The sequence below is a fragment of the Phyllopteryx taeniolatus genome, chromosome 5 (assembly GCF_024500385.1).
Source record: "Phyllopteryx taeniolatus isolate TA_2022b chromosome 5, UOR_Ptae_1.2, whole genome shotgun sequence".
Taxonomy (NCBI): domain Eukaryota; kingdom Metazoa; phylum Chordata; class Actinopteri; order Syngnathiformes; family Syngnathidae; genus Phyllopteryx; species Phyllopteryx taeniolatus.
The window spans coordinates 20,772,848-20,798,864 of record NC_084506.1 but is presented as its reverse complement, the minus strand read 5'-3'; the positions used below and the strand labels follow the sequence as shown (position 1 = coordinate 20,798,864).

The following is a 26,017-nucleotide window of genomic DNA, read 5'->3' as shown; positions in this document are numbered from 1 at the left end:
GCTATGAACTATGGATTTAGAGTAATCAATTAACCTAAAATGCATTTTTTTTTTTGCAATGAGGGAGCACCAGAGAAAACCCATAAAAGCCTGGCGAGAGAATATGCAAACTTGAGACAGGAAGGTGTGGCCCAAGATTCGATCACAGAACATTGAGGCAGGCCACCATTCTGCCAATACCTAAGTCTCGATATTTTTACATATGGAAACGTTAACGTTACGTCCTACTTGTGCAACCAGGCAAGAATGTAAGAAAATAAAATGAAAACAATATGGCCCTTGTGACTTCCTAAATATATTCCCTCCGAGAAGCTTTTTGACTTCCTGTCTTTGCTCTCATCATTCTTAACTGTGACCCCTCCTCCGGACGATGGCGCGCTCCAAAACAAACCTCCACGGCGTGTTTACCAGTCTGCCTCCGTATGGAGCTTTTCTCAGGATGCGCAAACACGCAGTGATGAAAAGGCAGCGAGTGCTGATGCAACACTGAAGTTTAAGGAAAAAAATAAAAGTGTTCCCTCTTTCTTATGGGCTCTCTTGTCAATAATTCACGGCACAAGTTTACAACAACTACAGTGCACATGGGTGGAGGAAGCACTTACAGTATCTCCTCGTGACGCTCCTCATCAGTTACTGTACATGTGCTGAAGTAGCCCGTTGGGAGAAATAGTCATTAAATATTCTGAAAAGGACAACAATTCATACTTTGTGTTTGCATTGATGTTCACTCTCAAATACTGTATATAGAGTAAAAACTGATTAAAGACTCCATATTACCATCGATGAAATGAGGATTCAAAGTTCATGGGACATGTTTCATGCCCAATTTGATGTTTACTAGGTGTACCATATCACAGTTACTGTACATTACATTACGATTCAAATAGGCCATGAATAGAGTAAATATGTCATACTTAAAACCAGGCTATAGCTGTACAATACTAAGTGTTTCTCCCAAGGTTTGAGTACATCTCTTATAGTAGAGCATATAAGCAATAAATATCCATATTGATTATTGACATGTTGCTTCGAATATCCCAAAGCATAATGGAAATCAAGGTTTGGATTTGAAATGGGCTATAAGTCAATATATTACAATTATTGCCTCATTAAACCATTATTAATGATAAAGGCAATATTTTGGAAGACATACACTGCATTTTTTAAAAATAGCTTATAAATGCTAGAAAGCAAAAAGAAAAAAGAAATCGGGAAGCCTACCAGAACATCTAAACTTTATTTGGACGTCGTAAAATGCATTTTAAATGGTGGCAGGTGTGTGCTCTGACTCCCATTTTACATGAGTTTGAATGTGATTAATTCTGAGGACAGCCACATCCCCAGTGATAAAAGGGTGTCCACAGTGCGGTCCGGTGTCTGTTGCTTGAAAGTGGTTCTGGATGAAAGTGGCTCCTTTTTTAAATTAGCCCAACTGCGACATAACGTTTTCAGGTATAGACAGATAACAAAAGATTTACTGGGGGATTGTTGTTTAATTTCACACTTGATAAGTGGGCAGGCAGTCCAGAGACTGTATTTGTATACAATTAAAAAGTCAATTTTCCTTAGTATGTCCCATTTAAGTAACTTAAACTGTCATACAGTCATCCTGTTGTACTGCACACATGCACACGCACAAACAGACACACTTGAGTAGATTTTACAACAAATCGGGGGCACTCACTGCCACACAGCATGCAGTCCTTTCTGGAAGAAGTCCAAATCCAATATCCTGATCTAATTTTTGTCTACATGTCTTCTTCCCATCAGGGGCCCTGACCTCCAGCAGTAGCATCATCATCATCGTCATCAACCATGTGAGAGGAGTTCTCAGCAAGCACAAGATGACCACATCCAGCACAAGCTGAACTAGCTTCCCTAACCCCGTCCCACTCAGCCTCTTACAGCCTCCCTCATTTCCCACATGACCGCGAGAAGATGACTATCACCAGTCGGCAGTCCTTGAATGTCCTGACGGTCATCTTCCTGTTGCTGTCCACAGCAGGTCTACACTCTTTTTGTTGCTCAGACCTAATAAATTGCAGTTTTGACTTTTGATGTTTTCCCTTCCTTAAAAGCTCATATTTTCCAGGTTTGTCCATCCATCCATTTTCTAAACAGTTTATCCTCATTTGGGTAAAATGGAGCCAATCCAGGACTTCGCGATTATGGCCAAATTGATCAATATTGTAATCATGATTATTCCTCATGTTGGGAAAACATTTGTATTTTATTGGACTACTTTTCAACAAACAATATGTAAACAGTTTTCAGTGCAAAATGAAACTTTAAATAAGAATAAATAATAAAATAAATTTAAAAAATTACACAATAATTTCAAATTCACCAAGGACTAACTGAGTAAATATGCTATTAAAGAGTTCAATCATGAAGTGTAACACACTGGAAGCAAATACGGTTGATATATAAAAAGCAATAACATTAGGCTTCACACACGGACTGCATTTGAAAATTCCCGTCAATATAGTAAATTACATATTTGAACCGCAAAAATATACCTGCTTAAAGTGGCTGAAATATATCCCACCAGGTCGTCGCGGCGACTGTAGTGGTAGAAATGGGCCTCGTAATAACTAACTGGCAATTGTGCTGGATAACCACTTTTGCAAACGAAGGCCTTGAACTTCTTATATAGTTGGGGAGGGTGGGAGACTAGTGCCAGACACCCAAGTGCGTCACTGGGCGCCCTTTTAGCCACAACACACAAAAATCAGGACAACTGAAATGGTGAAAAACAGCTAATCGTTGCTGTATATCTCCACAATTAATTACTACATAGTTTTCAGTCTTTGTTTTCAGAGATTAACTTCAAACATGTATAAAGTATTTAGAAACAAATCTCCAAATTCACTTTTCAAGGTTTTCAATTGATTTCCCCCCCCCCCCCCCCCCCCCCCAAGTTCATGTGAAAAGAGGTTGTTTTTCCGAAAGGTTTAAAAAAACAAAAGTTGTTTTACAGGCTGTGTAAACGTACACACATTTTACGGCATGTTAAAAGAAATTAAGCAGGTAGATGACAAAACAGCTGGTGTCCCTTGAAGGAGCCAATTTGACACTTCCTTTAACAACCCTCATCATTAATACTCTTTATCGTCCACTTTTGCCAGCTCAGCGCTCTTTCTATGCAGCAGGATTTATGGGACGCAAAACTGCAAATGAGTTCTGTTACATTGTTCCCAACATGTGTAGTGAGCGTAAAGGTCGCACGAAACGCTTTACAGGCGCCTCCCTTTTACTTCCAGTCCACCCTCGCGCCGCTCTGTTCGCTTCTCTTTCATGGCGACATTGTCCTCGTTGAGGCTGAAGGTGGTTGTACCGCACCAAGCGGATTATAACCTGAAAGAGATCGCCTCTTTTCAAATGCTGATCGACTGAAAGACGTCTGTCGTCTGCAGTAAGAGTGGACCTTCATCTCATTCTTGGGCTGCTTTTTGAGCTCTGATGATAAAAAACAAACACAGACTTCAATTGAACTGCACTTAAGAGACATATTATGCATTTTTCTCACAATTTAAAACAGCCTCGCCCCATACACAACTGGGCCAATGGCAAGTCCGGATTTTGTTGCCATGACAATCCGGGACAGAGCCCTGGCGTTATCACTCGAGTGGCGTCTACTTGCGGTAGTCGTCCAAAGTGTGGAAAAAGGAAGCATAAAGACAATTAAATATTATCCCTGGTGGAGCAGCACGCACTTCTTGTATGTATGTGGCAGGAGGATGCATCACCAAATGCAAAATGTACCCATTGTTCTGCATATAGACAATATATGACATACATGACATGCCGTTTGATTTGGTTTTTTTCTTTTCACTGCTGCCACAGCGCTCTCGGCTCACTACCGGGTGTGCGAGCCCTACTCCGACCAAAAGGGGCGCTACCACTTCGGCTTCCACTGCCCCCGGCTGTCGGACAACAAGACCTACATGTTCTGCTGCCACCACAACAACACGGCCTTCAAGTACTGCTGCAACGACACAGAGTTCCAGCTGGTCATGCAGATCAACCTCACTACCACCGCCGATGGCTATTCACACAAGTGAGTAATAATAATCTATTTTATAATTACCTTCATAAATAGCCATGAACTCTAGAACAAGGGGAGGACATCGCAAATAATTACTGTCCTGTATATTCAATAAAGCATATGCATTCTGAGGTGACTGTGTCCTGCCTTGAACTGAAATTGTGAATATACCTAGAATTCATGATTGACAATACTTTGGCGAACTTGTACTGCCGTCCCCACATGTAGGCCCATCCTGTTGTCATGCAAATTTACTTATCGAATAAATAACATTTAAGTGAATGTTGGTGGTTAATACAAAATAAAAGAAAAAACGTTTGTGACAGTGGCAGTTTGAATGCGTAAAATAGCTTTTTTTGGGAGTCTCTTTCACGTGGTATGGAGTAAATTGTAGCTACATTTAAACTTCAACTGCCATACGATGTTTCACCTCTATGGGGCGCTCTACTTACTACAGCCTCCAGAGTGCGGAGAAAGAAAAGTGCTTAAGTCAATGGCAGAAGACGCGCATGTCTAGTTTTGGCAGGGTTGCTCCACCCAGAGTGCGTAGCTGGCCCGAGGGTGCGTGTACGACATACTTAAGTGCACGGGAGATTCTGCACAGCCAGAGAAGTGCAGAAATGCGAACCTTTTCTGACTTAAGCACACGGGAGAATATACCCCTGATTGAATTTTGGTTTGTTTTTGTGTCTTTAGTAATGCTATATGGCTGTTATGCCAAAAATGTTTTTTGGTTTTTTTTTCCCTACCCTTGACAATTTGGCCAATTGTCATGTCAAATAAGGCTTTATTTTGTTATTGGTCGCAATGTTTATGTTAATGCAAAAGTGCATAGTCTGGTGGAAATGGTGTTTTAATTCTGTGTTCTTCGCAATTTGGACATGTACTTCTGATGGACATGGAGTGTCATTTTAGTACCCATAAAAATTTTGGTGCTGGTTTCAGGATCATGTTGGAATTAAGGCATCATTTTGGAAACTTGAAAACTGACTTTTTGCCGAGAGTGATGCAAAACATACCTAGGTACTTACTGGTAGTTCTGGCTGGAAACAAAGCTTAATTTCAATATCCTTACAGTTTTTGACAATGTTGATGTGAAAGTCTGTACTATTTGGTAAAAACGGCATTATTTTGGTGTCTTTGATGGTATCTGAATAATATGTCATTCCTGCTTGAAATTGCATTTTTTGGAGTGATGCAAACAAGTTTAATTCTCAGAGGAAACAGGCATATTTTTGTATTTTGAGGAAAAACAATTACAACAGTGAGGTAAAAAAATTTTTAAATGGCTTTGCTGGACATTTTGCAGACACAGGGCTTCATTTGGTATTGTTGGCAATTTTTAATGATGTTAAATGGGGCTGTATTGTTAGGGTCTTTGACGGTACAAATCACATAATTCTTTGTGGAAACAAGGTTTTATTTTGGTATCGTTCACAATTTTTGACAATGAAAAGAAATGTATTGATGAAAGCAAAGCGTCACTGATATAAACGCCATTGAATCCGAATTAGAATTGAGCCAAAATACACAAGATTCGACACTACATTGACTTTACTGACATTAGGTGCTTTGCTTATTTCATCAAAATCATTTCATATTCAGTACACACGCTGTGTATGAGTAGTCCTCCGAGGTTATGTTGTTTCCTGTCTTGTCTCTGAGCCAGCAGGATTCCCCCCCCAAAATGAGAGGCCTGGATTCAAACTATGACAAGGGCTGGAACATGAAGCATAACATACTGAGAAAGATCTGTTTAACACGGCAAGAGTAAAAGCAATTTATTTCGCAATGGCCTTGGCGGATGTACACACTCCTTCAGAAACACATTATTTTCCCTAAAATGATACAGCGGCCTCCAGATTGCACCTTTATGTTTTCCAGGCTGAGCAGAAATCTACTTCATATTTTTCAAATTATTTTTTATTTTCGATTTGAACACAAAAATATAAAGTATTTTTGTAATGTATTGTTATTATTTTAACAGAAAGGGGGGAATTTTCCAATTCCACTCAGATATTAGTATGTGTGTAGACCGTTTAAGCCGCAGTGTCAAGTGTTGATTTTTACATGATCAAGTCACATCTGACCACCAATTGAAAGCCATTCAATGAGCCAATAATATACATCACCTGCATTTGATATGAATCAATGTGCCCAAAGTGTACTCCTGTAAACAGATTCTAGCTGAGGAAAAAGCAATGTGTGTGCCTGCAGACACTCCCAGTGGGAGGACTAGGTGACAAAAACACAGCTTGCGCCACCACTAATGCCCTCCCAGCAGGCCACAGTGCCCTGCAGCATCACATCCGATGACATTTCTTCTTCTCTCCTGCTGCTTCTTGAGGAGAGCGAGCGTGAACTTTAACAAAAGTGGACAAAGTTCTGAACTTATCCTCATGTTTATTCACTTGTTCAAGACATGGATGGTCTTGTGGGTGAAAGCATCCAAATGTTGTTCGTGACATTTTCCTTTCTATGTCGTGTTGAATATTGAATAACATTTGCTTTTGTCGCAAGCTCAAGATCGATCTGTTCAGTCAATGCGTTTGTGCGTTTTTGTTTGCTCGCCCTCACCTTGACTTAAACACAACCCTGCATGAACCGCCTCCCTTGGATCCTAACCACTATACAGTAATGGAAATAATAGGAATGAAGGTGTCCATAAAAGCTTTCAGTGTAGTCAGCCTTCCTTGCCAAAAAGGGTATTATAAAGTCTTTCTAGCTAATTGTATTTTTGATTAATTGAAAAACTTGAATAATTCATTGACAAAAACAAGTCAAAACAAAATGTTTGCCTTGAAGCTTTCCACACAGACTAATGTTACTGTGGACGCAAGCACCTCTCCATGTAGAAATAAAGTGGTGAGATGGCAATGAGCCAGGAGGAAAGAATACGTAAAAGATGGAGAATGTCCAAAGTCCAAAGGGATCATTTCAGACTTAAAAAAGAAGGTAAATTGCAATGTGGCTGCAACCAAGCAGACCACCGCAACCTGCCACAGCGAGCATTACAATACATACTGACTTATAATGTATTGTAATCCACTGGTCTCCAACCACTGGGCCGTGGCAGGCCATTTAACTGATTGTTGATAAGCGGGACACTCCGTCCACCCCCCTGTGCCCTCCATAGACACCCTTGTCAACAAATCGTTGCCGATCGGCAATTGGGAAGGTCTGTCAACTCAGTACAACATTTCATGGTGCAATACATGCTGGGAACCAGGCGGCTTCACAATTCTGCTGCTTTCAAACTTAGCCTAGCATTTGGCACCTCCACTGATTTTTATGGTGTTATTAAAGAAAATGTTCTCATAAAATATTTTGTTGTAACACAGTAAACTGCTGATTTCAGAGTAAAATTCCTATTATTCACATTTTACTGTATGATATGTGATAAATAACGGAAGAATTAACAGAAATGTCTAACAGTGCAGCCTAGCTTCTCATGTCATGGGTAGAAAAACTCTGCTGGTCAGAAGTGCCGAACAACTTGCTCACAGACACATTTTCAGAAAAAGTTAGATCACAAAAGATTTACTGGGTTGTTTGATTTCTCACTTGATGGGTGGGCAGGCACTCCAGACATCCAACTAATTGTTATACAAGCTATTAAAATCACAATTTTTCCATCATATGCCCCTTTCAACATGCAGTGTGTATGTGTCCAATTATGTGCAGTAACTACACAGCACTGGTGGGAGTTTGGATCTACGGCTTCTTCGTTATGGTGCTCCTGGCTCTGGACTTCCTCTACTACTCGGCCATCAATTACGAGCTGTGCCGGGTGTACCTGGAGAAATGGGGCCTGGGGGGGCGCTGGCTGAAGAAGGCCCGCAGTCAGTGGCAGCGGTCCATGGCGGAGGAGAGCCAAGCCCAGGCTCAGCCCACGGTGCCCGCCCTCTACCAGCCCAGACACAGCCTCCGAGGGGAAAGCCACAGCCCCACGTTGTTGCCCTACAACACATCCAGCGCATGGTGAGTCACTGTGTGATGCACAACACTTTGTAACGTCACGCTGGTCAGCAACAGTGAGTGCCGCGATCCCAAAACATTCAACCAGTAGTGCATCACAGATCTCATTTTAACATCGTTAACCACTGTCTAGTAAAACTAAAATAAAGTCAAATTGTTCACCCTCAAAAGACATTTGGAAAAAAGGTGGTCGACCTCTGAATTGTTTGGATTTTGTTTTTAAATTAACTTTGGAAATAATGGAAATAAAAATAATCTGTAAAGGTTTTATACACTGGTAATGTTTTAAGTAACATTTTAAATCGAAGTATGACAATAAGTTATCCACTTTATAATCAAAGTAAAATAAGGCATAAACTGCTCACTCACCCTTTGAAGACACCTGAATAGCAGGATAGACTTACTGGACTTACTAAAAATTTGTATTTACTAGATTCAAAATCCAGTTTATTCTCATTAAGTCTTGTCAACTCTTACATTTTCCCATAAATTCACATCACCCCCCATGGAAAGTATCCTCCTGCTTAATACAAACGGTATTATAAACAGTTAATGAATGGAGTGAGTTTAATTCTTGCCTTGTTTCTTTGTGAATCAGCCTGAGTCGCTGATAAGAGATTGCACTAATGTCATCAAATCATTCCCCTTTTCGGCTATTTCGCTCACATTTTATCCATCCCTCCATTATCTGTACCGCTTTATCCTCACTAGGGCCGCGGGCATGCTGGAGCCTATCCCAGCTCTCTTTGGGTGAGAGGCGGGGTACACCCTCAACTGGTCGCCAGCCAATCGCAGAGCACATAGAAACAAACAACAAACAACCATCCGCACTCACATTCACACCAAGGCGCAATTTAGAGTCTTCAATTAACCTACCATGCATGTTTTGGGGATGTGCCAGGAAACCGGATTACCCGGAGAAAACCGACGCAGGCATGCAAACTCCACACAGTCGGGGCTGGGATTTGAACCCCGGTCCTCAGAACTGTGCAGCAGATGTACTAACCAGTCATCCACCATGCCGCCTCACATTTTATCAAAATATTAATTTTTCCCCTTCCGCTCTGTATTTATCTTTCACCTAAAAATAGCTTCCCAAAAGATACATTCACTTGGCCAGCCTATTCGGAAGATGTCGTTATTGATTAATAGAACAGAGTAACGTGGCCCTATCTAACGACAAAGTGCACTTTTTTCTTCTTTTTTTTTTACCTGTTCGAGGCCTCGTGAGCTTTATTAGCACCTACAAGATGATTTACAACGTGAGCTAGGAGCCAAGGGAGTATCTTTTCGGGAGCCTTCCCGTTGGACGCAATGCAATCATACTGAGCAAAGCCGCATTTGTGGCCTGTTCACTCAATTTCTCAGTCACTTTCCCGCACGTCTGTCTGTTTCTGCTGTCCCACTCGGGCCATGATTATTTCACGTGGCCGCTTTTGACAAATGACTTCTACAGCCATAAATGGCAGCACAGGGGCTACTTCGGAAGGTATCCTGGGGTCCCTCTGCCTGGTTGAGAGGCGCTTAACTAAGAGTGAACATGTCCACGGGGCCTCCTCATTAGACATCAGCTCAGCTCAGAGCGATCGCTTTCATCAATCCTTTTGACTGGTGAGGACGACCTGCCGAGGAAGCTTTAAGCCTATAAAAAGTAGGAGATGGTTGAGAGAAATGCTCATTGGCAAAATGGGCCAAGTAAAGGATCGCACACTAAGCTAAGATATTCTAATGCATGCCATTGATGACTTTTCTACCATTAATGTAAGCAGTGTAAACAGGACACATTTAGCTAAGAATCCATTGGAACCCCTACTTGCAACACCAGCTTGTCTCTCAGTCTAGATCAGTGATTCTAAACCTTGGGGGAGGTACTGAAACCCATAAGTTTCATACGCGCATTTATGGAATCCTTCCCCTTTTGGAAATAAAATATGACACACAGGCGCCTTTCAAATACAAAACAGATTCTGTATGTATTTTCTTATTGCACTAAATGAACCACGCTTCAGTTGCATACAAAATGATTGTGTTCAAAGAAAAAAAACGTCCATCCATCCATCCATTCTCTACCGCTTATCCGGGTCGGGTCGCGGGGGCAGTAGCTTCAGCAGGGACGCCCAGACTTCCCTCTCCCCAGCCACTTCATCCAGCTCTTCCGGGGGGATCCCGAGGCGTTCCCAGGCCAGCCGAAGGATGTAGTCTCTCCAGCGTGTCCTGGGTCGTCCCCGGGGTCTCCTCCCGGTGGGACATGCCCGGAACCCCTCACCAGGGAGGCGTCCGGGAGGCATCCGAATCAGATGCCCCAGCCACCTCATCTGGCTCCTCTCAATGCGGAGGAGCAGCGGCTCTACTCTGAGATCCTCCCGGATGACCGAGCTTCTCACCCTATCTCTAAGGGAGAGCCCGGACACCCTGCGAAGGAAACTCATTTCGGCCGCTTGTATCCGGGATGTTGTTCTTTCGGTCACGACCCACAGCTCATGACCATAGGTGAGGGTAGGAATGAAGATCGACCGGTAAATTGAGAGCTTCGCCTTTCGGCTTAGCTCTTTCTTTACCACAACGGACCGATACAAAGTCCGCATCACTGCAGACGCTGCACCGATCCGCCTGTCGATCTCCCGTTCCATTCTTCCCTCACTCGTGAACAAGACCCCAAGATACTTGAATTCCTCCACTTGGGGCAGGATCTCATCCCCGACCTGGAGAAGGCATGCCACCCTTTTCCGACTGAGGACCATGGTCTCAGATTTGGAGGTGCTGATTCTCATCCCAGCCGCTTTACACTCGGCTGCAAACTGCTCCAATGAGAGTTGGAGGTCACGGCTGGATGAAGCCAACAGAACCACATCATCTGCAAAAAGCAGAGATGCAATACTGAGGCCACCAAACCGGATCCCCTCTACGCCTCGGCTGCGCCTAGAAATTCTGTCCATAAAAGTTATGAACAGAATCGGCGACAAAGGGCAGCCTTGGCGGAGTCCAACCCTCACCGGGAACGAGTCCAACTTACTGCCGGATATGCGGACCAAACTCTGACTCCGGTCGTACAGGAACCGAACAGCCCGTATCAGGGGGTTCGGTACCCCATACTCCCGAAGCACTCTCCACAGGACTCCCCGAGGGACACGGTCGAACGCCTTCTCCAAGTCCACAAAACACATGCATACTGGTTGGGTGAACTCCCATGCACCCTCGAGGACCCTGCCGAGGGTGTAGAGCTGGCCCACTGTTCCACGGCCAGGACGAAAACCACACTGCTCCTCCTGAATCTGAGATTTGACTTCCCGACGGACCCTCCTCTCCAGCACCCCTGAATAGACCTTACCAGGGAGGCTGAGCAGTGTGATCCCCCTGTAGTTGGAACACACCCTCCGGTGTGTTAAAAAGGGGGACCACCACCCCAGTCTGCCAGAAAAAAACGTATTTCACACAAAAAAACAGTTCAATTCAATGAAAATATACTGCAATGAAAGTAACCTTTGCTAATGCCTTTCAACTTTGGCAAATGCCACTCATATAATTTTTACTACAAAGTCTGTTCCTTTGTTTTTATGTATGCCATCCTCGAACAGGATTGTTCGCTAAAATATGTTCATTGCAAGCTTGCCCATATTTGGAAGTGGTTGCTTAGCGGTCTACTAGGAAGTAGCATGGAACCTTTTCCCGCTTGTTGGTCTGTTGTCATAGATATGAAAAATAGGTAAATTTGACATGCCCCTAAGAGCTGTGTGCCCATTGTGACACTAAGCTAGTAGGGCATGCACATTGTCCTGCATATGGTTGCTCACAATGCCATAAAATCACAAGGAAACTGGGAATAACCTTTCTTGGTAAGAATATTTTTTTGCTCTTTTTTCAAATGTTCTGTATTAATAGCACAGGTTTTGACATTGATAAAGACGTAAACTTCATGAAAATCGGTTGAGAAATGAGCAAATTCTGAAATTTTCAATGTCCATGCATTGCCTTTTTAATGGGAACGTTTCCCCCACCGATGTGGCCGCCATGTAGGAGCGTTGCTTAACCGGGCTGCTACAGCGCGCTAGTGTATCTAGTCTTCTATTCATATCTGTATTGCTGTTAGCACTCTGAAATCAGCAGCACCACTCCCGAGTTGAACGTTTTTCAACTCGAGGCGCGGCACCTTGAGGATCGCATGAGCAAGATTACAGCACGTCCCCCAAAAGATTACTTTTGACCATAAAATAGGGCTAAAACAACACCTAAAACATCTTCAACTTTCAACAATTTGTTTTCTCAAGTTATAGGTGGGCTGAAATGTCCAACTTTGGGCAGACACAAGACTAAAATGCATGAAAGCTGTTGTCTTTTGCAGTCTGAAATGTAAACATGAGTCGCGCGGCGCAGATTTTTTTTTTTGTAATGAGTTTCATTTTGGCAAGCCCGCGAAGCCCAGTAGAAGACTTTGTGGGTGGTCACGTTAGTGCCTTGTGCCATTTGATTGGTGAACTGGAGTCAGTAATGGTTACATTGGATTGGTGCAACAGTGTGGAAGTAAAAAATGAAGTCTAGACAAATAGATCGCGCAAGCAATAATTGATAAACGAAATATTTAATCAATAAAAGTAGTGAGCGGCATTAGGACAGATCATTGTAACAGAGTAAAAGTACCGTTTCTTCATAACATAACTACTCAAGTAAAACGAAAAAGTATCTTGTGTTACAACTACTACTCTGACAAGTGCATTGTATCCAAAATCTTACTTGAGTAACTGTAACAGAGTAAATGTTGCACGTTCCAACCCACAAGGAATACTCCCTCAAAGAAGAAACGCCAAACAGAAGCCAGGCTCTGTAGGGCGACCGTCTGCCTCAGCGGGTTGATTTGATATGGTGAAACAGAGTAGAGGGACAGAGGGTAGCTAGAGATAGAAAACAGGATATAGGGGTTGAGCAGCCGGGAGAGGCACAATAACAGCTGTATCAAAAACAGTACCGTATTATTAAATTACCGTAATTTCTCATGTATAATGTGTACTCTTGTATATAATACGCACCCCCAAAGTCAACCTCAAAATTCTGGAAAACCCTTGAACCTATGTATAATGCATTTCTACAATGTATGATTTTGCTTCTACCCCTATGATCAAAACATGAAGTATTATCTGTATTTTGTTAGTTTTTTCAAATAATTATTCTGAAGTTCAGCACTTCATTTGAACAAATAATACTTTATTTTTATTTACTTGCTCTTATTTTAAAATGAACAGCGCTACTTTTATTAAGTAAATGAGAAAACACACAGTTGTGCTCATATGTTTGATTACCCAGGCAGAATTTGTAAGATGTGTACAATTCTTTAAAGAAAACATGAAGGACCAGGCGAAACACATGTAATTTTATTTGAATGGGATTCAAATTAAACTGTCAAGCATTTCAGAAAAGCATTATCATTAAACAAAACATAACCATAAAGAAATTAATGATGGTTGTTTTTCAGTCATCAGTCGTATTTAAAAAATATATATATATATTTGACAAATTCTGCCTGGGTATGTAAACTTATGAGCACAATTGTACATATATGCAGTCATGTGTACCCTTGTCATATTGGAATGAAAGTGTAGGCTACACCTTTTTCATAACCCCTAGGTGGCGCTGGCATATTGGAATGAAAGTGTACAGCTTTTTCATAGCCTATAGATGGCAGCATACATTTATAAAACGTGGACGTCTTTTTCCATTTCCCCCTATACCTATGTATAATGTGCACTATTGACTTTTGACCATTTTTTGGGGGAAAAGAATACGCTTTATACACGAGAAATTACGGTAGTCCCATGATGACAGCAACAACAGCGATACTGGGCCACCACTGCCGATAACAAACAGATAAATGTGAAGGTGCGCCTTCAGAAGCAAAGAGTGGCAGCTATAGGTAGAGAACGAAAGACAAAAAGAAGCAAGTTAGTAACATACAGTACTACAAGAGGAAGGGAAGCTCGGTTCATCAAGGGAGCTCACCCGATGGCAGCATAACTAAGAGATGAGTCAGGACAAGCCTGAGTCATGCCTGATTATGAGCTTTATTAAAAAGGAAGGTTTTGAGGTTACTGTTTGAAGGAAGACGGTGTGTGCCCCCTAACAAAACACTCTAATGACAAGGCCGTAATACGAAGGTGATTTGCATCACAGTGTGTTAGTTTCAACAGTATTTATTGGAAATTTGTGCATCTTGATTAGCACTGGAACTCTGTGTATCATAGTTTCTGGTTTAGGATTAGAAAAGACTGCTTACTTCCAGTCCAGATAAACATTTCCCAAATGTGCTAACTAACCGTGATGGCTGACACTTTATGCGTTTCACACTTAGTGTGGCCTCAAATGGCCTTTCGTACATAATGCTATCGTCATCCCCAGAGAGGGTGCGGACTAGTGGCTCAGAAAAGTGGCTTCACTGGGCTGAACATCTGTTGGCCAAATTCCCCCAAAAATAACACAAACGTTTGCCAGTGCATCCATGAATAACCTTATGAATGTTATGAACTGAAAACTGCTACATTATCAGAATACACTTTGTAATGCCCAAGCCAAGAAAAACATAACCATTCCTTACCTAAGAATGGTAAATATCAGCTTATTCACCGGTATGGTCATGACATTTAGTTGCCAGGACAACTCCTAAAGACAATTTACAAAACGGGTGTTCCATGTTCCTGTGGACCTTAAACTGTGTAATTTTGCTACCTCCCTTCTTCTCATCCATTTACTGCCAAGTTGTATACCATCTATTCCTAATAAGCATAGATAACCATTCTCCCCTTCTGGAAATTTCAACAAAATGCAAGCATGCTCTTTAGATGAATGTAATAAAACTAAAGCATCGCATACCTGAATCTGCTAAAAAATGTCAGCAGATGTCATTGCATCCAAGACAGTTCACTTAGCCACAACCTGAAACTCCAACCGCCCAATCACAGTGCAGCACAAAAAAAGGCACCAACACTTTCCCAGTGGTGCTTCATTGAATTCCTGATTATGTTGTACAAAATTGTGTTTTATGTGCTCCTTAGTTGACAAAGTTCAGAAGTGGAAAATGTGTATTGCCAATGTCTCATTTGTTCATTGTGTGTCTCGTGAACATGTTCATAAAGTATTCTCGCCTCAAAGCTTGAAATATGGTCAGCTATGGCATTTTTTGATGGTCTCAAAGGAGACTGCTTTATTGTCTGAAACAAAGGTGAGAAGAGACTGATTGCAATTAACCAACACAATTGTTTAGAGCAACTGTAACAAAGAGGACGCGCAGACAAATACCTGTTCAGGAACATTTTGATGAGCTCCTTTTTTTATTCCAACAAATGATGTTCCAGATTCTTTTTTTTCTTCGTTTAATACAATATACTGTAGGTGACATAAACCACTGATGTATACTCATTGGTTGTAACATTTGAGGGAATCTAGGGAAGCTAGAGGGAATTTATTTCTAAAACAACTTCTTGACTCCTCTGCACAGCCTGCATCATGGCGTTAATTAACTCGCACCACATGGCCAGTGTTGATGTGCTTTGACGACGTCTTGCCGCGCCACTCAAGTCACACGTGCCAGGAATGATTTCATCATTTTATTATTACTATTATTTATATCAGGAAATTGTGGACGTCGTGTCCTCTGGGCCAAAGAGGAAAAGAAACCATCCGGACTGTTATGGATGCAAAGTTCAAAAGCCGGCATCTGTGACGTTATGGGCCCATGTTAGTGCCAATGGCATGGGTAACTTACACATCTGTGAAGGCACCATTAATGCTGAAAGGTACATACAGATTTTGGAGAAACATATGCTGCCATCCAAGCAACGTCTTTTTCAGCAAGACAATGCCAAACCACATTCTGCACGTGTTACAACAGCGTGGCTTTGTAGTAAAAGAGTGCGGGTACTAAACTGGCCTGCCTGCTGTCCAGACCTGTCTCCCATTGAAAATGTGTGGCACATTATGAAGCCTAAAATACGACAACGGAGACCCCGGACTGTTGAACAGCTGAAGCTGTACATCAAGCAAGAATGGGAAAGAATTCCACCTAGAAAGCTTCAATAATTAGTGTTCTCAGTTCCCAAACGTTTATTGAATGTTGTTAAAAGAAAAGGTGATGTAACACAGTGGTAAACATGACCCTGTCCCAGCTGTTTTGGAACATGTTGCAGCCATAAAATTCTAAGTTAATGATTATTTGCTAAAAACAATCAAGTTTATCAGTTTGAACATTAAATATCTTTTCTTTGTAGTTTATTCATTTAAATATAGGTTGAACATCATTTGCAAATCATTGTATTCTGTTTTTATTTATGTTTTACACAACGTCCGAACTTCATTGGATTTTGGGTTTTAGTAACAACGCCACAGACTGCTCTCAAATAAAACTGGTTTCTAGACTGTCATACAAAATACCTTGACAACTTGCAATACAGTAGTAGTTTTTTATAATCGTGATAGACTGCTTCTCTTGTCACAAAATATATGAGTAATATTTTACAGTTGATTGAGTTCCACAAAATGTAACAGGGCTGTATGTATGGACAATTGAATGTTGAATTGACCAAACGGTGTTAAAGTCAAGACCGTCATTGTAAAAGATAGCCCGGGTAGTGACTTGATTGTTACGAACTTTTGGTTGTTAGCTTTGCATAGTGGCTATATTGTAACCTATGAGGTTTAGCTGAGGTGTGATTATTGCAAGTTGAAAACTTTACCCAGTACCCCACTATGACGACTTGAAATATAGTCAGCTATGGCAATTTGTAGCAGTCTCAACAGAGGCTTGTTCCTTCATTAATGCAATTTGAGAAATTACTTATGGAAAATTGGCACAGGAGGGTAAGTTTTATTAAAGTGCACCCTGTTTCAAATTTTTGAGACTGTATTAAACTATTTTTTTTGTGTTAGATTACAAGTACTAATAGCAACTCTGCAAATTCTAGACTATCATAAAAAAATAAATTAACTTGAAAAAGAGTACATGGTGGAAGTTTTTTATAATCTCAAAACAGACTGCTTCTCACAAAATATGTGAGTAATATTTTAGAGTTGATTCATTTACATTTAATGTAACAGGGCCGTATACATGTACTATTGAGAGAATGTTGAATTGACCAAACATTGTGTTAGAGTCAAGACCGTCATTGTGGAACATAGCCTTGGTACTGACTCGATTGTTACAAACTTTCAGTTACTAGCTTTGCGCAGTAGCAGTATCGTAGGTTATGAGGTTTACCCGAGGCACAATTATTGTTAGTTGAAAACTTTACCCAATACCCTGCCTTAGTTAAGTATACTCGGCTGTGGCACTTTTTGATTGGCAATTATTTGTAGTCTCTATGCTGACTGATTTATTTATAATGCAAAACAGTTAAATGTTGATCTGAAATTGATGCAATGCAGGAATAGTTCTCTGCAATTAAAAACTAGTGGGCTCCTTGCATGTTTTCAAGTGAAAATGAAGTTTAAGCAAAGAAATCATGCAAAGCATTATATTTGTTTGCGCCACAAAAACAAGTATGGTTGGTAAAATGGCCCAATTCAGTTTCGGAACTTTGTTTTTGGAAAAGAAAAGAAAAATCAACGCTGACTTGAAATATGGTCAATTAGGGCAATTTTTTATATTCTCAACTGAAATTGGTTCAGTCAATATAATTCACTGAGCACATTTCTAGTTGAACTTCACAAGCAATTGATACTATCTATAAAAGATCAGTCAAGTCTATGGAGCAGCCTCCAACCTGGACTGTTCGCTAGTCAATCGCAGGGCACAAATATACAAACGACCATTCAAACTCACCTTCAGACCAATGGGCCATTTAGAATCTTCACTAAACCTATAATTAATGTTTTGGGAATATGGGAGTATAGAGGAAATGCTCATATTCAGTGTGCACCACAGTTTGTGAATCCCTAATCTGGACAAGTTGCTGGAGAGGTAGAGGGGGTTAAGGTAAACAAAGAATCCTAACATTTTTCTTTTCAACTTTTCTTCTTTGGACAGAACAATACGGTCGGCAGAAGAGTAGCACTCCATTTCCTAGAGGTGGCCTAGAGGAGATGCCTCCTACAGACACTCTGGATCCACACTTACATAGGAAGCCATCCAGGACATCTTTGGCAGGGACCCCCTCTTCCCCCCTCTGATGAGCACAAGGCAGCCGTCGACTGACAGCGGTGGCATTTAACAAGCCAGCTGAGCAACCAGGACCGGTAGAGTAGTGCTGCCAGTGCCACAGCCGTGCTCAGCGGCAAGTGACTGAGTGACACTCTAATGGCTGTCAGAAAGCGGAACTGGATGAAGTGGTCAGATGTGATGGTTTTTAATATGAAATGTTTATTAGACTGCTGTGTCGGTTTGTGTTGCGTAGCAGTTAGACACGGTTCTCTATTTTATTTATGTGATAGTCACACAACAACAACGAGTGGTGAACCTCTAGGAACGTGATTCGTTAGGTCGATGCTGAGCATCTCACGTAGACTCCAATGTGTTTTGTTTGCGGCCGCGGCAATGTTGGCGATGATATATCGTACAGCGAAGTGTTTTAACGAGTGCTTTATATCGTAACGTGTCTGACGGGGACTCCGCGCCACTTTTCCTGCTGTAGCTGAAAAAAATATAATGGATTTTTCACGTGTTATCTGTGTTTCTTATGGTTTTAAAGCAGGGTGTGGGGAACCCACCGTGAGAGCAGTTGATCAAAAAAAAAACAAATAAAACCTCGGAACTTGTATTTAAAAAGAAAAAAAACTTTTTCATAATGAATGATGATAGTAAATATTAGGTCCATCACATTCCTTCCCCATATTTTTGAGAAAAAGTTATTTCAAACAAATCATTAGTGAGGATGAGGGTCTCCAAAGCGTCAGCGGAAGCAACCCAGTTGAGTCAAGTTGCCATGGCAACCTCCATCAACGACAGCTCCTTAAGCAATACATCCATCCATCCATCCATTTTCTGAGCCGCTTCTCCTCACTAGGGTCGCGGGCGTGCTGGAGCCTATCCCAGCTGTCATCGGGCAGGAGGCGGGGTACACCCTGAACTGGTTGCCAGCCAATCGCAGGGCACATACAAACAAACAACCATTCGCACTCACAGTCATGGCCTACGGGCAATTTAGAGTCTCCAATTAATGCATGTTTTTGGGATGTGGGAGGAAACCGGAGTGCCCGGAGAAAACCCACGCAGGCGGGGGGAGAACATGCAAACTCCACACAGGCGGGGCCGGGGATTGAACCCGGGTCCTCAGAACTGTGAGGCTGACGCTCTAACCAGTCGGCCACCGTGTCGCCTTAAGCAATACAATGCACATCAAACAAGGAGTTTAATAATCCCCATTAGTCAAATTTCAACATAAAAACTTATTTGTCAGCAATAATGTACAGTGACGTGAAGGTTGACATGGTGTCACGGTGCACCGGGTATTCGCTGAAGTGCAACACACACACAAACCCCTTTGCTAGATTTGTGGTCATACTGCCTGTACTCCAAATTACAATTTAGTAGGATTTCGTACAAAAACCACTGCAATTAGTTTCTGATTTATATGTCGGCTGTTTTTTTGTTTTTTTTTACTAATGAGAGTTGTAACAAAAATCTGTCACATTGCTAAATGCATTCAAATTAGAAGAAAATATTATGTAGAAATTAGATTTTTTTTTTTTAGATAATAATACATTTTCTTCATAGACACCTTTCTAAACAGTCAAGATCACCATACAAAATTAATAAAACAAAAAACATAATTAAATATAGATCAACACAATTCAAAATCCAGTCGTAATTTAAGTGTTTGTACAATTTCACACTTAATTCTTCCTCTTCAACTATGAAGATAAAAATGGATGAGTGGCTATCATATTAGTATAAGTATTCATCATGCTACGATATTATTTGGTCTTTGAGATGATGCAGGCATCCATCACAATCTCTGTGAAAATGTACGAGGCCTTGACGAGAACAAAAAAACATCTGTCTAAATTTTGTGTTGTCATTTAACGGATAAAACTAAAACACTGAAAGTGTGATTACTTTTACAGGTTCTTTGAATTAAATCTAATATATATATATATATATTCAGTTTTTTGGGACAAGAATACAAAATTTGCAAAATATGCTTTTTTCTTTTGTTGAGATGAAAATTACCTTGCAAAAATTAGATTACTTGTTTATACTCAATAAAAATGTAAAACATAAAAGTTTTTATTATTTTTGCTTTTTTTCGTATAGAATAAAAATGTGTACAATTTGATAATAATTGCTGTTTTTCGGATCAGAAATGAAAAAATGTAAACTGATAATTTCTTCTGTTTTTGTGGTAAGAATAAAACAAATGCAAACTGATTATTTTTACTGTATTTCAGATGATAATTAGATATTTTTATTTGTTTTGTTTTTCTGATAAAAATAAAAAATCGGCGGAATCTAAAGCGAAAGAGGCCAAGCCGCAATGAATGTACGTGCTAAAGACTAAACAGAACATCGTTAGCCTAATACTGTAACATAGTTGCCTAAGTCATATTTGAATGTTTTTGAAAAACAAGAAAAAAGAAAGAAACACAACGAACAAGAAGAATCCAGTTACCTCAATTTTTGCGCATTACCACGACTTTGAAAATCAACACAGACGTACAGAAAAAACATTTTTAGCAAGCACATTGGTATTTCTTATTGATATGTTGACAGTTAAAAATGACTTGGGCAATTATGCTGTTAGGGTAACGACATTGTGTCTCGACTTGTACACAACAATAATGATACATCGACAATCCTCCACAGTTACTTAAGTAGGTCATGCTGTGTCACCATGGCAACAACAGAGATGCTGTTATACTGATGACATTAAGGACATCGTTTTTAAAACTTAAATAACTCATCGCGACCGCTTTCAGTTCCTGTCACAGCCTTCCTGGAGTTATCTGCAATAATATCAGCGTTTGCTGGGACGTTAGCGGAGGGTTCATTCCCATCGGAGAGGCTAACGTATAATTGGCTGCCTGGCTGGCGGCGTGTGCTTTCAGGGCCGCACAAACATATTTTAACACACGGGAGATATAATTGGCCAGCGGATCAGCGGTGCTTTTAATTCACGCTCCCTTGCTCCTCTGCCTGTGCAGCTGTCGCCCTTTTCCCCGCGTCGTTCTCACACACAGCAGCCCAATTGGGGAAACTTATTTGCCACGGATTTAATTAGTCGCCAGTGCTGGAGAAGATTCCGGAATAAGGTGAAAGAACTATGTTCTCCCTGGCATATGACATACAGTTTATCATCCCTTCCCATTTTGTTGTTTTCGTGGCCCTGACGTGACGCTGCCTCCAAACAAAACAAAGGGTGGAAAGACAGGAGCGCACGTTTGCTCTACGGGTTGTCATGGTAACCGTTGCCTTACAGTCAAATACCCACCTGAACACACAAGCGTCATCGTGGTCAGATAGCGCACTTTTCCAAGTGTGGTGGTGGTGATAAGTGTACTATGTTCTGTCCAGAGTGTTTACGACTAGATAGAATGTCATGTGCCGTTCTCAGTTGATTGCACTTGTTGACTTTGTATCATCACAACAGGGAGAAATAAAGTTTTATCTTTTACACGGTGTTGAAAACCCCTCTGTGTGTCCATTATTTGGAAACTTGATACCCACAATTACTTTAATAGAATGCCTTGTATTTTTGTTCACAATTACTATTTCTGTTGTAGTAGTTTTGTATTTTTCCCAATATTTTTCTATTTTTTGTAATATTTGTCATACTGTGTATTTTCCCTCTATTATTTAAATAATTTTCCCCTTATATTGTTTCGAGTGATTGTCTTTTTTTCACTTTGTAATTTGTGGCATTCAAGATGGCCCATAACTGTGTGTTCGCCTTGGTTACATGCGCTCTAGTACAGTTTGTGTTTTTCGTTCCTCTTTGGAGACATTACGTGACTCATTTAAACAAGGGAAAACTTGCTAACCATTAGGGAGTCTACCCCAGACTTTCTTTCACCAACTTTCACAAATCCGCTCAGTATTTTTTCTCGAAGTTACTCACCGTTGGGGCGGCTGCGGTCTGCGGCGCATGGAGGCGAAGGCGACGCCACAGAGAGAAGTAGGCCGGACTGCGGGTCAAGCTCCGTAAGAGAGGATTCCAAATGCCCCTCCCGTCGATTCACCTCGCAAATCTATGCTCTCTACCCAACAAAATGGACGAGCTTCATCCTCTCACAAAGACCAGTAAAGACTTCAGACGTCAAAAAGTTAGAACTTCAAGGCTGTTTAGACTGCACAGACTGGAGTGTCTTTGAAACTTCAACTGGCGGCCTAGATGAATACACGGACTGTGTCACATCTTCTATCGGTTTCTGTGAAGATGTGTGTGTACCAACAAAGACATTTGCACGTTCAATAATAACAAGCCGTGGTTCACTGCCAAACTTCAGCAACTTCTCCTGGCTAAAGAGGACGTCTCTCAAAGTGGGGATCGATCCCTGTATAATTGTGCTAGAAACCAGCTGACTAAAGGAAATTAATATTGCAAAGAGAAATTATGCAGAAAAGCTGGAAAAACAGTTTACTGCTAACGACTCTAAGTCAGTCTGGTGTGGATTACATTTGCTACCCAACTACAAGCGACCATCCCTCCAAGCAGAGAACAATAAAGGGCTAGCTGACTGCAGATTTGAAAATGACACGCTCCACCATCATCCCAGTCCCCAAGAAACCTGCAATCTCAGGTCTGAATGACAGGCGTGTAGCCTGTCGCCCTGACATCTGTGGTTATGAAGTGCTTTTAACGCCTCATGCTGGACCATCTCAAGAACATCACAGGTCCCCTGCTGGACCCCCTGCAGTTTGCCTACCAAGCAAATAGGTCTGTGGATGGGACATGGGACTGCACTTCATCTAAGAACACCTCGACGGCGCGGGGACCTACGCGAGGATCCTGTTTGTGGACTTCAGCTCTGCGTTCAACACCATCATCCCCGAACTCCTCTCCTCCAAGCTTCTCCAGCTCAGCGTCTCGCCTGCCATCTGCCAGTAAATGCTGTCTAAATACCCTGTACTCTGCATCATTTGCACAATTGTCAAAAATAAATAAATTGTATTACCACATAACCGGTACCCTTTCATTGCTCAGTGACTCTCCGTACTGTGTTTTTCTGTCTCTAAAGTATTTTTTGTCAAATGGTTGTCTGTAGTCGTATTAGAGCGGCTCCAACCACCGGAATCAAATTCCTTCTGTGTTTTTGACATATTTTGCAAATAAAGGTGACTCTGTGATTTTCAAGAGTTTTGTATTTTTCCTGATATTTTGTCTATTTTTGGGATATTTTGTTTTTTTTTAGATTTTTATAATGTTTTGTATTTTTGTCTCATACTTTAGTATTTCATTATATTATTTATCTTATTTTTCAAAATCTTTTCTCTGACATTTTAGTGATTCTTTAAAAAAAAATTCTAATAAAGAATATCTAATATTTGTGTATTTTACCTTTACATTTATAGATTTCTTTCTAATGTACTATTTTTTGGTTAATATTTGTCTAATATTTGTGTATTTTTGTAAAATGTTTCTGTTTTTCTTTTTAAAATATTTTTGTAAATATTTTTCATATTCAAATTTATTGTTTTGTATTTGTGTCTAATATTTAAATTATTGTCCCTTATATTTTGATTATTATTGTCTATTGTAATATTGCATATTATCTACTTTCCTTCTAATATTTGGGGATTTATTTTCCCTTTATGTTTTTATTTTTCACTTTTAATTTTTTTCCAAATATCTGTGTATTTTACCGCAAATAGTTGGTATGGTTTCCCCAATATTTATGTATTTCTCAATATTTATTTTTCTGTCTAATTTATGTCTAATAATCTTCTAATATTTTTGTATTTCTTCTAACATTTGTGTATTTTTCATCAAATATTTTTTTATATTTGCTTAATATTTGTGTATCTTTCTAACATTTCTATTTCTGGCCAATATTAGTGTATTATTTTCACATATTTTTTATTGTCATCCAATATTTTTGTCATTTACTGATATTTTTGATTATGTCAAACATGTTCGTATTTTTGCCCCAAATGTTATATTTGCTAATATTCGGCATCTTTGTTGTAATATTTGTTTCTGATACCTTTGTATTTTGTTCTCATATTTCTGTATTTTTTGCCTTACATTTTTATATTTATTATATAATATTTTTAGTATTTGCTTTATTTTTGTTGTTTTCTTATATGTTTTAATATGTTGTGTTGTTGCTGTATTGTATTGTATTGTCTTTTTGGTTCTTGTAAGTGTGCAGGTGCACCTAATGTTTTCTTGACATATTTCTTTGAGCAATCTCCTGATAATAGGCCTACTATGATTTATTGGATTTCTGCTCACTATAGAAGACAGCTGCCTCTGACCGTGATACCTGACTTCCTGTCACCTGCTGCTCCTCATGTCACCACCAGAAAGTTTGTTAGCACGCCGCTAACAAGCCCGGGCTCGCGGCTTCACTCTCATCCCGATTCTGTCAATCACGCTGCCTCTCCTGCTTCTTCCTGTGTGCCCTTAAGTGCATGCACATATGAGATGTCTGGTGAGGTCTGGTGGTCATCCATCAGCGTCCAAACACATAAAACAAACATGTACATTCCAATTTCCTGCCAATGAGGAGCCCTCAGCCACATCCTGCCATGGTGAGTCTATTAAAAGTCCATTAGAGTTCATCCACGCATCTGCTTCATCGCATTAAGTCCGTATTAATGTTGTTGTTAAAATTAGCCATCGGCTGAATCACTGACGCCGCCCAGCAGACAACTAAGAGCCACTTGTACGCTGCCTGGAAATCATACCAGTTTCCGGCTGTTTTGCCTGTCTGTTTTTTTGTCCTGTAGAAACTGACACAGAATGCATGGACCAAGTTGAGACGATAATCTTTCGGCTTTTGGGGGTTGTACAAGCGGCTCATGCTCATTTTGTCATTGACCGACATTAGGCCACACGCTGAAGTTGTCGTGCATCTAATTATCTCAGTGCCCCATGGCAGGGCTTAGCAAACATTTTTTTTCCCAATGATCTAATAATTACAATGGAAATTACACATACCTACTATGTGGACAGCTAAATGCAATCGTAATCAAAAAGTTGCCTATTTCTAAATCCTATCCTAAATCTATGAGAATATAGTTTAAAGTTCTGCTACTGGTCCATGAACCACTAAATGGTTTAGGTCCTGAATACATGAAAGAAATGCCAATGGAATATAAACCCAGTAGGGATCTGAGATCGACAGACTCAGCATTTAGCTATGCTGGTGCACACAAATGAAATAAATTGCCAACAAAAGTGACTTCAGCCCCAAGTGTGAATGTTTTTAACTCCAGGTTAAAAACTCTTCTTTTTTTCCCATCCTTTTTAGAGCATTTCCACTTTTAAAAGATATTTCTTGAACTGTACGCTGTTTTAATTGTATTTTTTTCCCTCTTTGTTTTTAAATGCTTTTAATCATGTAAAGCACATTGAGTTACCTTGTGTATGAAATGCGTTATATAAATAAATTTGCTTTGCTTTGCTTATTTTTTAGGAGAAAAAAGATGTAGTGTTACGATAACAAATGTATATATATATTTTTTTTTTTAAAGTAATGTTATGAGAATTGTAAAAAAAAAAAAAAAAAAAAATGTACATCTTTGTTAAAACAATGACGTATTTTGTCGGGATGAAAAGTCAATCTTACCATAATAAAGTCCCATTTTTCCAAGATGAAGGGGTAATAAAGTCAAAGTTCAAAGATGCTGGAAAGTACAGTGGTGTGATTAAATGTTTGCCCCCTTCCTGATTTCTTATTGTTTTGCATGTTGGTCACTCTTAAATGTTTCCCATCATCAAACAAATTTAAATATAAGTCAAAGACAGCACAAGTGAACACAAAATGCAGTTTTTAAATTATTAAGGGAGAAATAAAATCCAACCCTACATGGCCCTGTGTGAAAAAGTGATTGCCCCCCGCCGTTAAAACATG

The 26,017-nt window shown here is 40.3% G+C and overlaps 1 protein-coding gene, 1 long non-coding RNA gene and 2 other non-coding genes across 6 annotated transcripts in view; 3 read left to right on the top strand and 1 right to left on the bottom strand.

Annotated features, from left to right (window-relative positions):
- Positions 1-21,612, top strand: part of shisal1b (shisa like 1b) — a 54,251-nt gene extending 32,639 nt beyond the window's left edge. For 2 of the 3 annotated variants that reach the window (XM_061773653.1, XM_061773654.1), the window contains exons 2-4: positions 1,771-2,005; positions 3,847-4,060; positions 7,733-8,033. In XM_061773653.1, coding sequence (XP_061629637.1) covers positions 1,939-2,005; positions 3,847-4,060; positions 7,733-8,033 — 582 coding nt within the window. In that variant the 5' untranslated portion in view covers positions 1,771-1,938. Of the gene's footprint in view, positions 1-1,770; positions 2,006-3,846; positions 4,061-7,732; positions 8,034-18,029 lie in introns of those variants that run through there. The other variant, XM_061773655.1, reaches the window with a different exon arrangement.
- LOC133478077 (uncharacterized) lies at positions 2,922-25,992 on the bottom strand. Its single transcript, XR_009788558.1, has 3 exons — positions 25,733-25,992; positions 7,845-8,008; positions 2,922-3,459 (listed from the first exon to the last, which is right to left on the bottom strand). It is a non-coding gene; the product is annotated as an uncharacterized LOC133478077 (long non-coding RNA).
- On the top strand, positions 16,667-16,807 carry LOC133478787 (U4 spliceosomal RNA). The gene has a single exon (XR_009788785.1). It is a non-coding gene; the product is annotated as a U4 spliceosomal RNA (small nuclear RNA).
- On the top strand, positions 17,222-17,357 carry LOC133478786 (U4 spliceosomal RNA). Its single transcript, XR_009788784.1, has one exon. It is a non-coding gene; the product is annotated as a U4 spliceosomal RNA (small nuclear RNA).
- Positions 25,993-26,017: the final 25 nt, after the last annotated feature.